Source organism: Hypanus sabinus, chromosome 12 (genome assembly GCF_030144855.1).
Source record: "Hypanus sabinus isolate sHypSab1 chromosome 12, sHypSab1.hap1, whole genome shotgun sequence".
Classification (NCBI taxonomy): domain Eukaryota; kingdom Metazoa; phylum Chordata; class Chondrichthyes; order Myliobatiformes; family Dasyatidae; genus Hypanus; species Hypanus sabinus.
The window spans coordinates 59,252,398-59,267,756 of record NC_082717.1 but is presented as its reverse complement, the minus strand read 5'-3'; the positions used below and the strand labels follow the sequence as shown (position 1 = coordinate 59,267,756).

At 39.3% G+C, this 15,359-nt stretch overlaps 1 protein-coding gene across 7 annotated transcripts in view; it reads left to right on the top strand.

Annotated features, from left to right (window-relative positions):
- usp34 (ubiquitin specific peptidase 34) overlaps positions 1 to 15,359 on the top strand; it is a 319,734-nt gene that overhangs the window by 188,317 nt on the left and 116,058 nt on the right. For all 7 annotated transcript variants that reach the window (XM_059986017.1, XM_059986013.1, XM_059986016.1 and 4 more), the window contains exons 43-51: positions 6,170 to 6,235; positions 6,328 to 6,474; positions 6,558 to 6,614; positions 6,707 to 6,784; positions 7,272 to 7,366; positions 7,794 to 7,966; positions 12,116 to 12,266; positions 12,506 to 12,584; positions 14,258 to 14,311. In XM_059986017.1, coding sequence (XP_059842000.1) covers positions 6,170 to 6,235; positions 6,328 to 6,474; positions 6,558 to 6,614; positions 6,707 to 6,784; positions 7,272 to 7,366; positions 7,794 to 7,966; positions 12,116 to 12,266; positions 12,506 to 12,584; positions 14,258 to 14,311 — 900 coding nt within the window. The remainder of the gene's footprint in view (positions 1 to 6,169; positions 6,236 to 6,327; positions 6,475 to 6,557; positions 6,615 to 6,706; positions 6,785 to 7,271; positions 7,367 to 7,793; positions 7,967 to 12,115; positions 12,267 to 12,505; positions 12,585 to 14,257; positions 14,312 to 15,359) is intronic.

The following is a 15,359-nucleotide window of genomic DNA, read 5'->3' as shown; positions in this document are numbered from 1 at the left end:
TTTTAATTCTACTTACCATTCCCATCCTGATATGTTCACCCATGGCCTTCTCCAATGTCATGATGAGGCCACACTTGGGTTGGAGGAACAATACCTCATCTTCCATTTGGGTAGCCTCCAACCTGATGGCCTTAACATCTATTTCTCAAACTTCTGGTAGTGCCCCCCCCCCCCCACCTGCCTCCTTCCCCATTTCCTATCTCTTTTCACTCTCACCTTATCTCCTTTCCCGCCCATCACTTCTCTGGTGCTCCTCTTGCTTTTTTTCCTTCCATGGCCTTCTGTCTCTTTCACCAATCCTCTTTCTCAATGTCTATGCACCCAAGCATTTCAGTCCCCTGTAAGTCATCCCCACAATTGCCAAGGTCCTTTTCGCCGGTGAATACTGAAGCAAAGTATTCTTTAAGTACTTCCATTACCTCTGGCTCCATGCATGTTTCCATTCTCACTCCTGATTGGTCCTATTATCACATGGCTCTTCCTCTTGCTCTTTACATACTTGTAGAATGCCTTAGGGTTTTCCTTAATCCTGCTCACTAAGGCCTTCTCATGGTCCCTTCCAGCTCTTCTAATTTCCTTCTTGAGCTCCTTCCTAGCCTCTTTGGAATTTTCTAGAGTTCTAACAGTACCTAGTTTCATAAACCTTTTGTAAGCTTTTCATTTCTTCTTAACTAGATTTTCTACATCCTTTGTATACCATAGTTTTTTTACCCTACCATCCATTCCCTGCCTCAGTGGAACATACCTATACAGACCACCATGCAAATGTTCATTTAACAGTTGCCACATTTCTGCCATGCATTTCACCTGAGACATCTGCTCCAAATTTATGTTCCCAAGTTCCTGCCCAATAACATTATATTTCCCATTACTCAAATTAAATAATTTCCCAAATTTTCTGCTCCTATCCCTCTCCAGTACTATGGTAAAAGTGATAGAGTTGTGATCACCATCTCCAAAACGCTGTCCCACCAAGAGATCTGACACCTAACCTGGTTCATTTCCCAATACCAGATCAAGTACAGCCTCTCCTCTAGTTGGCTTACCTACATATTGCATCAGGAAACCATCCTGATCACACCTAACAAATTCCACCCCATCTAAACCCCTTGCTGTAAGGAGATGCCAGTCAATATTAGGAAAGCTAAATTCACCCATCAGAACAACCCTATTATTATTGCACCATTCCAGAATCTGCCTCCCTCTCTGTTCTTAGATGTTCCTGTTACTATTAAGGAAGTTTATAAAAAACACCCAGTAGAGTTATTGCCCCCTTCCTGTTTCTGACTTCCACCCACAATGACTCAGTAGACAATCCCTCCATGATTTCCTCCTCTTCTGCAGCCGTGATACAATCCCTAATTAGCAGTGCCACTTCCCCGCCTCTTTTGCCTTGCTCCCTGTCCTTTTTGAAACATCTAAAGCCCAGCACACTTAGCAGCCATTCATGTCTGAGTCATCCAAGTCTCTGTAATGGCCACAACATCATTGTTCCACGTATTGGTCCATGCTATAAGTTCATCTGCCTTGCTCATGTTACTCTTTGCATTAAAATAGACACATCTCAAGCCATCTGACTGATTGTTTCTTTGCTGTATCATCTGCCTATCCTTCCTCATAAACTCCCTACAAGCTGTCACTACTTGTGTGCCAACTCCCCCATCCTCTGCCTCTTCACTTCGGTTCCTAAACCCCTACAAATCTAGTTTAAACCCTCCCCAATAGCATTAGCAAACCTCCTTCCCAGGATATTGATTCCCCTCCAGTTCAGGTGCAACCCGTCTCATTTGTGCAGGTCAGTGCTTCCCCAGAAAAGGTTCCAATGATCCAAGAATTTGAAACCCTGCTCCCATGCACCATCCCCTTTGTCACTCATTCACCTGCGCTGTCTTCCTGTTCTGACCTTCACTAGCTTGTGGCACTGGCAGTAATCCAGAAATTACCAACTTGGGGGTCCTGCTCTTCAGCCTCCCTCCTAACTTCCTAACCCTACTGCTCAGGACCTCTATCCTTCTCCTGCCTATGTCATTGGTACCATCTTGTAGCACATCCTCTCCCTGCTCACCCTCCCCTTCAAGAATATTTTGCATCCACTCAGAAACATCCTGGACACTAGTACCTGGGAGGCAACATTCTATTCTGGTAATACGTATACAATGCTGGAAGAACTCAGCAGGTCAGGCAGCATCTGTGAGAAAAGAGTAGCCAACGTTTCTGGCCGAGACCCTTCACGGATACTGCCTGACCTGCTGAGTTCTTCCAGCATTGTGTACGTATTCTTTGATCCACGGCATCTGGTGTCTCTTGCTGCACAGAATTTTCTATCTGTTTCCCTGACTATTGAGTCCCATATGACTGTTGGTCTGGCTGCTGCTGCCTTGCCCAGATAGATCATCTCTCACAGCAGTGTCGAAAGGGGTATACCTGTTGCTGAGGGAAATGGCCACAGGTGAACCCTGCACTGACTTCCTTTTCCCTTTACCAGTGTGCACCCATCTACTCCCTGAATTCTGCACTTTGGGTGTAACCACCTATTCAAAAGTCGTATCTATCAATTGCTCTGCCTCCTGGATGTTTCTAAGTTCATCCAACTCTAGCTCCAGCTCCTTAATGTGGTCTTTCATGAGCTGGAGTTGGCTACATTTCCCACATGTGTAGTCATCAGGGAGTCTATCAAGTTCCATGAATTCCCACATCCTACAGGAAGAGCATTCCATTGCCATATCTGCCATCCTGCCTGCACTGTGCAATGGGCAACTAAGACCAAATCTTCTAACCTGTTTCTTTGGCCTCAGTCTCATCTCATCAAAGCCTCTTGAGTCAAAGCCTGATGCTTTTACTCTTACCACTGGCCTACTCCCAAGAATGGCCACCCCGCTTGCCCTTCAGGAGTTTTATTTAATTCGAAGTGCTCTGCTCCCAATGCTGATTGGACCTCTGGAATGTCTGAACACCTGCCAAGCTCTCCTCTTATACTAGTTTTGCCAACCTGGGAGTCAACACTTCGAAGTGCTCTGCTCGCGACACTGATTGGACCTCTGGAATGTCTGAACACCCATGAAGCTCTCTTTTTACACTAGCTTTCCTGACCTGTGCTGGCATTGGAGAGAATCCAAAATAATGAAAGGCCAAAGAGGAGTGGGTGTGGAGAAAATGATTCCCATAGGAGTGGAGTGAAATTAAAATAGTAGGGTACTAGGAAATTCTGCTTTTTGTGGATGGTGAGAAGGTGCTCGCCAAAGTTGTCCCCCAGTCTACAGTTGCAAGAAGTTTGTGAACCCTTTGCAGTTACCTAGTTTTCTGTGTTAATTATGCATAAAATGTGATCTCTTCTTCATCTGAGTTTCAGTAATAGACAAGCACAATCTGCTTAAACTTTAACACACAAACAGTTGTACTTCTCGTCAATACTGAGTACACTATTTGAGCATTCTAGTTTCAAAAAGTATGTGAACTTCTGGGGTATTAGAGATAAAGTTTATAAAGGGGCCCTGCCCTATATATAAAATAAAGGCTTACAAAGTCAGGTCACTGGCAGTGCCTGCTGTTCCGTAGAACTCTAGAAAGATTTGCTTATGTGCACTATTCCTCAATCAAAACAACTTTCAGAGGACCTTAGAGGAAATGTAGAAATGCATGAAGCTGGAAAAGCTACAAAAGCATTTCTAAAGATCTGAGTGTTCATTGGTCCACAGATAGAGAAATTGTCTACAGATGGAGGAAATTCAGTACTGCTGCTTCTCTCCCTAGCAGTGGGTGTCCTGCAGAGATAACATCGAGAGCTCGTTGTGCAATGGTGAATGAGGTGTAAAGGAACCCAAATGTAACACCAAAAGACCTGCAGAGATCTCTATAACTTGCTGAGGTCTCTGTTCATGTGTCCACTATAAGAAAAGCACTGACAAGAATGGTGTTCATGGAAGGACATCATGGAGTAAACCACTGATCTCCAAAAAAAAATGCCATTGCTGCACGTCTCAAGTTTGCAAAAGACCATCTGGATGTTCCACAACATTTCTGGGATAACGTTCTGTGGACAGATGAGACAAAAGTTGAACTTTTTGGCAGAAATGCACAGAGGGAAGAAAAAGAGCATTGCACAACAACACCAAAACCTCATCCAAGCTGTGAAGCATGTTGGAAGGAGCATCATGGTTTTGGGCTGCTTTGCTGCCTCAGGGCCTGGACAGCTTGCAGTCGTTGAGGGAACAATGAATGTCAGAGTAGTGGTCTGTCACCTGAAGCTTAATAGAAGTTGGATGATGCAAAAAACCAAGGGTCCAAAACACAAGAATAAATGTACAACAGAATGGTTTAAAAAGAAAATTTGTATTTTGGAGTGGCCAAGTCAGATCCAGACCTCAACCAAGTTGAGATGTTGTGGCAGGATCAGGAGAGGGCTATTTATGCAAGGTATCCCAGAAATACTAATGAACTGAAGTAATTTTGTATGGAGGAATAGTCCTCCTCGCCATCATGCAAGTCTGATCAACAGCTACAGGAAACATTTGGTGGAAGTTGTTAAATACAAGGGTTCACATACTTTTTCAGCCTGGACTGTGAATGATAAAGCAATGTGTTCAACAAATACATGAAAGTTCAATTGTTTGTGTGTTGTTAGTTTAGGCAGATTGTGTTCATCTATTATTGTTACTTAGATGAAGATCTCCACATTTTATGAGAAATTAATGGAGAAAACCATGCAATTGCAAAGAGTTCACAAACCTTTTCTTGAAACTGTGTGCCCGGCCTCACCCATGTAGAGGAGGCTGCAACAGGAGCAGCAGATAAGGTAGAAGGCCCACAACAAATTTGCTGGTGAAGTGTTGCCTCACCTGGGTGAATATTTGGGTGCTGAATGGTGGTGGGGAAGAGGTGAATGGCTGGATTTGGTACTTTTCCATTTGCAGGGATAAGTATCAGGAAGGAGATTAGTGGGGAGGGACAAATGGACAAGGAATCAGGAAGGGAGTGATCTCTGTAGAAAGTGGAGAATGGGGGTTACGTGAAAATTCATTTGGTGATTAGGGTCCATTGAAGACAGGTGAAGTTGCAAAAATCTGATAATTTGTGGTGATAGTTGATGACAAGAGGAACCTGTTAAGGCAGCGGGATAGTGCGGTGAGTGCACTTCTGGGAAATGGAAGCGATGCGGGTGAGGGCAGCATCAATGGTGGAGGTAGGAAGACATTGTTGATGTCCTGGGAGCAGATGCAGAGGGGATGAAGGAATTGAGAAAACAGGATGGCATTTTTACAGATAGGATGGGAAAATGTATAGTTAAGATAACCATGGGAATAGTAGGTTCATAAAATATATCAGTATTCACTTTGTCTCCAGAGATGGAGACAGATCAAGAAAGAGAAAGAAGTATCAGAAGTTGACCAGATTAATGTAATGGCACGGTGGAAGTTAAGAGGCAAAGTTGATGAAATTGACGAGCTCAGCATGGGCAGCACCAATGCCGTTGTCAATGTAGCGCAAAAGGCATAGCTGGGACCCATGCAGATACCCATTGCTACACCTTAAGTTTGGAGAAAATGGAAGGAGCTGAAAGAGAAAGCAAAAGAAAATCTGCAGATTCTGGAAATCCAAGCAACACACACAAAATGCTGGAGGAGCTCAGAAAACTAGGTAGCATCTATGGAAAAGAATTCAGTCAATATTTCAGGCCGAGACGGAAGGATCTCGGCCCAGAGCTAAAAGAAAAATTATTAAGGGTGAGGACCAGTTCTGCCAGACCGAGCAGGGTTGTGGTGGAGTGGAACTGGTTGGGTTCCCTTCCACCATTTAGCATCTTCACGGTTAGTGAGGTGGATTTGTACTATGATTTGGTGGACATGTCGCAGAAGGCAATAGAAGATCGTAGTAGATTGGATATTACAGGTAATTCAGAAGGTGGACCAGTCACTATTTACTTCAGCTATGAGCAAACTGAAAGTTCACAAAGATATTAAAATGTGTCTAATAATTTATTCACATATCTTGCTATGTATTTGCCTTGCATCATTTTAAAATATATTCTGTTGCATTGGATGTGAAAGCATTGCCTAATGTTTGAAAGAAATATCGATCTTAATTGTTATGTGCAAGTGGATTTGTTTTCACATCCAGGAAAGTCAAATTGATACCATATATTTTAGGTTTTTTTGATGTTTTCCTTTCTTAGTATTCAGAAGACATAAAGCATAAGACAACCCTACTTGAATTGCAAAAAATGTTCACATATCTCATGGTGAGTGATTCACTGGATAATAAAAATTCTTACTGAGACCAGCTCTTTAAATATGAAAGTTAATTAATTTCTTTTGAAATGTCACTGTCTAGGAAAGTGAACGTAAAGCATATAATCCAAGACCATTTTGCAAAACCTACACTATGGACAAACAACCTCTGAACACTGGAGAACAGAAAGATATGACTGAATTTTTCACTGATCTAATAACAAAAATTGAAGAGATGTCTCCTGATTTGGTAAGCTCGAAAGTGATTCTTTGCATTTGTTTAATATCACAATATGAAAGTTATGGTTCTCTAAAGTTTGCTTTTTTAATTAGAAAAACACAGTGAAGAGCTTATTTGGAGGAGTTATAACGAACAATGTTGTATCACTGGTGAGTAATTTTGAATTTTGAGCACCTTTCATTATGAAAATGAATAGTCTTCATGATGAATACTAAACTAACAAGTTTTTTTTTAAATTCAGGATTGTGAACATGTTAGCCAGACAGCTGAGGAATTTTACACAGTTCGATGCCAAGTAGCTGATATGAAAAACATTTATGTAAGTTATGCCTAATTTCTTAGCTTAAAATAACAAAATTTGTTAATGAAGTTTGACAAAATAAAGCTGAATTGATATCATTTACAGTTGAAACTGCAGGAAAGTACGACATATCAGTGTTCTATTTTAGGACTGATTTAATATTTCAACTAATAGTGTGCACAATGAGGAATACCACTTGTAAGCTTTATTTGAAAAACTTGGTACTTAAAAAGTTAAGCTGTTCATTGTTACTATCTAAAGAACAAACACTTCTCTTAGTGATGACTTAAACTATTTTATACTGGATAAGGTTCCAGTGCTTAAAAAAAACATTTGCCTGTAATCAATGGCTTTCTCTTAAATGTATATTCATGCCTTACATCATTTTATTATAGTTGTATTAGAATTGTAAAGTGTACTAAGTCCACTCAGCATTTTAAATATTTTCAGATAAACTTGGTGTAATTTTATAATATATTGCTCATTTTAAATGTATTCTTTCTAGGAGTCACTTGATGAAGTTACTATTAAAGATACTCTGGAAGGTGATAACATGTACACTTGTTCTCAATGTGGGAAGAAAGTACGGGCAGAGAAAAGGTTTGCTTCTATTGTAAATACATTTGGATGTTTTCACTTGCTTGTTGGTTAGGGATAGCCTTTGTTTTTTGCATTATTTGACAATGAGCATTTTGGAAGCTGCAAGACATTCAAACACATGACCACAAATACTTCTGTGTAGTTGGATCGTTGAAAAAATGTGAAAACTTTATCAATGTGTTCTGGAATGGTTCAAAGGTACTTATGTGTCAGCATTTTTGTACTCACCACCGCTACAATCACGGTATTAAAATTTGGTGTTTGTATTTTAAAATCAATGAGAAGTTAAATGGTTTTGTATTTAAAGCAAATTAAATACCTCTATAAATAACATTGTATTACTGAATTCAGTTTCATTATACCCTTGTAATGTCCAAGCATATGACATCTTCATTGTGGTTTTTTTTAAAAACTTTGTCTTTCACAGGGCTTGTTTTAAGAAATTACCACGAATCTTGAGTTTCAATACCATGCGATACACTTTCAATATGGTTACAATGATGAAAGAGAAGGTCAACACTCATTTTTCTTTTCCCCTCCGTCTTGACATGACTCCATATACTGAAGATTATCTTATGAGAAAAAATGATCGAATTGATGGTAATGCACAATTTTATGTAGTTTATTGTAGATTTTTACATTGGATAAAAAGTGTTTGGCTTTATGATAAAATCCATAGTTATTCACTTTTGCATATTATTTATTTAAATAATTTTAGTACTATTATTTGAATAGTAACTTCCATGATGGATAATTTAGTTCTCTTTATAATACTGTATATGCTGAAAACAACTCTGAGATGTACTGTTCCAGGCTCATCACAGTAGGTTTATGAGGACACACTCTTGTGTTCCTGAAGCAATCAATAATAATCTGTCTTTAAAGGAGAAGGAATTTATGTGGTTTACATTTGTAGAGAGCTCTTTCTTTATCCCCCACCAGAAAATTTATTTCAGTTTGTTGATAATGAGAAACATGATATCATTGATGGAATATACTTCTTGTAACTTAAGGAATAATGAGCTTTGATATCTTTCCCTTCTCTGTGCTGTGATGGAATGGATTATAGTAGTTTCTTGCTATAGAACCAATTTCCATTTATTTGATCCTCCATTTCCATTGATTTGATCCTCTTCCATTTTCTTAAGATCCCAGTAGTAACAAATTTCAATACTGCAAATGCTGAGTATTTGAAGTAAAAATAGGAAAGGCTGACAATATTCAGTTGATCAGTTTCTGTGGATTGAGGACAAGGAACAGCTGATGTTTTAACATGATGGCTTTAGATCAGAATACATGGCTAGCTTTTCTTTTCATAAATGTTGATGGACCTTGATAATTCCAATAATTTTTGTCTTTTATTTGAGGACTTTCGGATAATTTAACCACAGAGATTTTCTAATTTGTCATTACCAACCAATAAATATGTGGTGACCTGAGGATTTCTGATACCCACTTTTCTCGATCTCTCTGTCGCCATCTCTAGGGACAGTCTATATTGATTTCATTTATAAACACACTGATTCTCACAGCTACCTGGAGAATACTTCTACCCACCCTGCCACTTTTAAAATGCATTCCCGTAAGACCATAATATATAGGAGCAGAGTTAGGCCATTCAGCTGATTGAATCTGCTCTGCCATTTCAGCATGGCTGATCCAATTTTCCTCTCAGCCCCAATCTCCTGCTTTCTTCCCATATCCCTTCATGTCCTGACCAGTTAAGTATCTATCAACGTCTGCCTTAAGTATACATAAAGATTTGGCTTGTGGCAAAGAATTCCACAGATTCACCACTTTCTGGCTGAAGAAGTTCCTCGTCTGTGTTCTAAAAGGACACCCCTCACCCTTCATTCTGAGGTTGTGTCCTCTGGTCTTGGACTCTTCCACCATCGGAGACATCCTCTCCACATCCACTCTATCAAGGCCTTTCACCATTCGACAGGTTTCAATGAGGTTACCTCTCATTCTTCTGAAGAATACAGGCCATCAAATGCTGTTCGTATGACAAGCCATTCAATCCTGGAATCATTTCATGAACCTCCTTTGAACTCTCCAGTTTCAGCACATCCTTTCTATGATAAGGGGCCCAAATCTGCTCACAGTACTCCAAATGAGGCCTCACCAGTGCTTTATAATGCTTCAACATTACATCATTGCATTTATATTCGAGTCCTCTTGAAATGAATGTGGACATTCCATTTGCCCTCCTTACCACAGACCTAATCTACAAATTAATCTTTCAGGAATAACTCTTAAATCCCTTTATGCCTCAGTTTTATGTATTTTCTCTCCATTTAGAAAATAGTTAACCCTTTCATTTCTTCTACCAAAGTTCTATCTGCCATTTCTTTGCCCATTCTCCCAATCTGCTATAGTCTTTCTGTAGCCTCTCTACTTCCTCAAAACTACCTGCCCTTCCACCTGTCTTCATTTCATCTGCAAACTTTGCAACAGAACCATCAATTCCATCATCCAGATCATTGACATATAATGTAAAAAGAATCAGTCCCAACACAGCCCTCTGTGGAACACCGCTAGGCGCTGGCTACCAACCAGAAAAGGGTCCCTTTATTCTTTGTCTCCTGCCAACCAGCCACTGCTTTATCCATGCTAAAATCTTTCCTGTAATACCATGGGCTTGTAGCTTGTTAGGCAACCTCCTGTGTGGCACCCTGTCAAAGGCCTTTTGAAAATCCAAACACACAACATCAACCAGTCCTCCTTTGTCTATCCTGCTTGTTACTTCTTCAAAGAATTCTAACAGATTTTTTCAGGCAAGATTTTTATGTGAGGAAATTTTGCTGACCATGGCTTATTTTATCATGTGCCTCCAAGTACCTTGAGCCCTCATCCTTAATAATCCACTCTTAACATCTTCTCAGTCACTGAGGCCAGACTAACTGGCCTATAGTTTCCTTTCTTCTGCCTTTCTCCCTTCTTGAAGAGTGGAGTGACATTTGCAATTTTCCAGTCTACCCAAACCAATCCTGAATCAATTGATTCTTGAAAGATCATTACTCAGGCCTCCACAATCTCTGCAGTTGCCTCTTTCAGAACCCTGGGGTCTACACCTTCTGGTCGGGGTGACTTGTCTACCTTGGGACCTTTCAGTTTTCAAAGAATCTTTTCTCTAGTTATGGTAACTTCACACCTGGAAATTCCACCATACTGCTAGTATCTTCCACAGTTAAGACTGACACAGAATGCTTTGTCAGTTCGTCCACCATTTCATTGTCCCCATTACTACCATTCCAGCTTCATTTTCCTGTGGTCTGATATCCACACTTGATTCTCTTTTACACTTTATGTATCTGAAGAAACATTTGGTATTGTCTTTAATATTATTGGCTAGCTTACTTTCATACTCCAACTTCAAGACCTGAATGGCTTTTTTAGTTGCCTTCTGTTGGTTTTTAAAATCTTCCCAATCCTCTTAACTTCCCGCTAATTTTCACTCTATGCCCTCCGTTTGGCTTGTATGTTGGCTTTGACATCTTTTGTTAGCCATGGATGCGTCATCTTTCCTTTCAAATACTTTTCCCTCTTTGGGATGTATGTATCCTGTGCCTTCCGAATTGCTTCCCGAAATTCTGCTGTGCTCCATTGCTACTCTGTAATTTTCTCCCTTTTCTCAGTTCCTGCATCTCCCATGCATCTGCAATCAAGATGAAGCTTTTCATTCCAGAGCTAATGAGATGCCCTCCTCCTTCAATGAATGAGGCTTCCCTTCCTCCTCCATCAATGCTGTCCCCACCCACATCTCTTCCATTTCGTGCACCTCCACCCTCATCCCATCCTCCTGCTGCCACTCCAGGAATAGGATTCTTCTTGTCCTCATCTACCACCCCATTGGCCTCCATGTCCAGCACATAATTCTTCATAACTTCTGCCATCTCCAATGAAATTCCACTACCAAGCACGCCTTTCATTCCCCTCCCTACTTTCCGCTTTCCGCAGGGTTTGCTCCCTATGCGACTCCCTTGTCTACTCATCCCTCCCCACTGATCTCCCTCCTGTGGAAGTGGAACAAGTGCCACATCATTCCCTCAGTAGCATTCAGGGCTCTAAATAATCCTTCCAGCTGAGGCAACACTTCACCTGTAAGTTTGTTGGGGTCGTCTGCTATATCCAGTGCTCCCAATGTGGCCTCCTGCATATCAGTAAGGCCCTACGTAGGTTGGGAGACTGCTTTGCCAAGCACCTACGCTCTGTCCCCAGAAAAAAATGGATCTACCTGTAGCCACCCACTTCAGTTCTACTTCCCATTCTGACATGTTTGTCCATGGCCTCCTCAACTGCTGCAATGAGGCCACACTCAGATTGGAGGAGCAACGCGCATTCCATCTGGGTAGCCTCCAATCTGATGGCATGAACACTGATTTCTCAAACTTCAAGTAATTGCTCCTCTGCCCCCTCCTTCCCCATTCTTGTTTCCATCTGTCACCTTATCTCCTTAGCTAGCTATCACCTTCCTTTGGTGCTTCTCCTCCTTCCTCCCTTTCTTCCATGGTCTTCTATCCTCTCCTATGAGATTCCCCCTTTTTCAGCCCTTTATCTCTTTCACCAATCAATTTCCCTGCTCTTAGATTCATTCCCTCACCTCTCCTGATCTCACCCATCACTTTCCACCTTGTACTTCTTCCTGTCTTCACTCTTTTCCATCGATGCTGCCTGGCCTGCTGAGATCGTCTAGCATTTTGTGTGTGTTGCTGAGCATAACAGTGATAGTTTTTAATATCCTTTCAGGTTTGAAAGAGGATGGTACAGTTAAACAAAGTGAAAGCTTTGAGTATGATTTGATAGGAGTGACCGTGCACACAGGAACAGCAGATGGAGGACATTACTACAGTTTTATCAGAGAGATTGTGAATCTTCATGCTTACAAAAACAATAAATGGTAAGATCTATGTAGATCCAAATTTAAAGTCCATTTTACAAGCCATTTCAATACAGCAAACTACTGAATTGTAATTATGTCATTTATTTTATGAACACTTGGATAAAGAAAATCCCCAAAAATATTTTTAATCTCGTGAATAGGCTTGTGCAAAAGTGTGTCTGTCTAACTAGAAGCCAGAATGGTAAAAGGCAATTAAAATCTGTTTCAGTTGTGGTCATTTAATTTTCTTTTTAAAGGTATCTCTTTAACGATGCTGAAGTAAAACCATTTGATTCTGCCCAACTTGCCTCTGAGTGCTTCGGTGGAGAAATGACAGTAAGTTGCAACTTTAAAAAAATATATATAGATCTTTAAAATACTTAGATATAAAATGTGCAGCGTTGCACTCTTTATGACTTTGTTCATTTGGTGTTCATTTTTTTGTCTTGTTTCATTCTTCCACTTAAGCAATTGGAACTTAGTGTCTAAGTGTTTTGTTGCAAGTAAATACTTCTCTGAAAACATCAGTTTAATTACCATTAAATGGGTGGTAACATAATATGCTCTGAACATAAGAAACATATATACAGCACATTGCATCATTTACTGATAATTTATTTGTAACACTACTTTCAATGTATTTTCATGAGAAAGAGTGCATTTCCAATTTCTCTATATTATTTCCTTTTTATATTCTCTCATTTTTATGTGAACAGTTCTAGCAAAGTCTAGTTTCTCAAAAAAAATCATTTAGATTTTGCCTAATCATACTGTTTTTAAGTAGAAGTAATGATAGGTAATTGCTGCTGGAGTTGTATAAGAAAATTCAAGACCATCCAAGCCAAACACATCTATTTAAGCTACTTTCACCTCACAGACCTTTAGCAGTAGGCCTATAGGGTGTGACATTCCAGATGCTTATCATAAGCCTTGTGAGTATAAAAAATCTTCCAAGCAGTGAGATTCAGGTCCCCATCAAGGAGTTAAAAATCTTCCTTCTTTTCCCCTCTAAACCTATCAGTTACATTAAATCTGTGTATCCTTTCTATTGGCCTTTCTCAGGGAAATGGGTCTTCATGTTTATCCTGTTTAAGCTTTGCATCATTTTACATACCATAATTCTAAATGTTCCTTTAAAAATTAACCCATCCAGTAATCTCCTCAAAGACCATTCTTGCTGAACCACTTACTTTCTCAACTCAGTTTCTCCAGTCTGACAACATTGTCGTAAGTTTCCTTTAGTTATTTTTTTGCACTCTCATATCCTCCTTGAAATATAGTGATCAGAGCCATACAGGATCTTGTTGAGGCCTAATTATTTGCCATCTTCATTAATTTCTTCACTAAAGTGACCCAAATTGGACTTTTTAAAAAATAGTAAAATTGAATTTTCAAGTTTAGTAAAATTAGTGCATGGTATAGAATGTTCCTAATCCCCTTTCAATTATTACATTTCAGCCAGCATGGTGGCACTAGTATCGCTCCAGTAACCCAGGTTCATTCCTGACCTTTGTTGCTATCTGTAGAGTCGGCAAGGTTTTCTGTAACCACATAGTTTCTCTCAAGGGCTGTGGTTTCCACCTACCACACAAAGATACATTAGGTTAACTGACCTTTGTAAATTGCTCCAAGTGTGTAGGTGAGTGGTAGAATGTGGGGGTCGAGGATGGAGCTGATGAGAATGCGGGAAGAATAGGTTAAAGGGAAAAGTGTAGAGGGAGTGAGACTGCTCTGTGAGCTAGCATAAACTCAACAGGCCAAAATGGAAATATTCTACTGATTGTAATCTGTCTTATTCTCATAGAAAAAAGGAATCAACACATCAAAGAGAGGATGGTGGAAACTTTTATAGCACAGAGTGTAATATGTTGCTTTGCTGTTAGATTATTACTTTGAGATTACTATGCATTTTGTTCATAGAACAAGTAACAGTTTGGGGGTAGGCGAGGTGTTTTGCAGTTATCTTAATCTCAAATTCTGCACAAGTTTACTGTTTTTGTTCAATTTAGACCAAAACCTATGATTCTGTCACAGACAAGTTCATGGATTTTTCCTTTGAAAAGGTAAATAAATCTTATTGGGAATAACAAATAATATATTACATATATTTACATTTTAATTGCATTTTATGAGCAATCAGCAATTATCTTTGGCTTGTCTATCTTTTGTAATAGTTTCCTTAAAATAATGTTCTTGTTTCAGTGATGAGCATATTGTTTAATAAGCTAACACATGAATTAGAAGGGAAGGCCCAAAAAATGTCAGAATAAGTATTAATGGTAAATAAAAAAGTAGCACCAATATTTGTTCACCCTATAGATGACTAATTTTCATAGATTTAATTTGAATTTGGAAATATTTTACTTATAACTCATGAAAATGGTCTGTGCTAATCAGATTTAAGTTAATTGTTCCAGTAAACTTTTTCATTTCTTCTCACTTATTGTTGGTAAAAGATCTCTACTTGGGGTAAAAATAAATGCACTGTTAGGGTTAGCTGTATGGAAAAGAGCTGGGTCACATGTAGGTAATAGAAACGAAATTAGAACTGGGGAGGAAAACAAATATCGAATACATGAATGGAGGTAGGTCAAACTAAGGATTAGAAATTATTTATTTGAGGAAATGTTGAATAGGCCTAAAACACTTTTGTTGCTTTTGCAAAATATGTTCAGAAAGTAGTTTGCAACCTGTGATTTTACTGAAAGAAAGGAGGGTAATATTAGTCTGGATTTTATGGTTGCAATGGTGCTGAAATAATGTTTATTGGGGTCAATTTACTGTGAAACTAACAATAAAACAAGATTTGCGTAACTTTGAAATCCCGAAGTTGATATTGATCCAGACGTCCTCTTCACTAAATTGCAGCTTTCTCTATTGAATTAAGGGCCTTGAGTAGAATTGAAATAGATGTGTGTAATTTGCAAATTATCTTTGTAAAATGCCATGAAAATGTTAAATTTACTTAGAGTTTTTAATGTTCATTGACTTACAGATTTAATATTTATTTAAAAGTAACAGGTTTGAAGTATGTGGATTGATGTTCCCAAGTCTTTTCAAAATGGAAAAAATTATCTTTCAAATTTTTATTTGGTAGTTCATCATCTACCA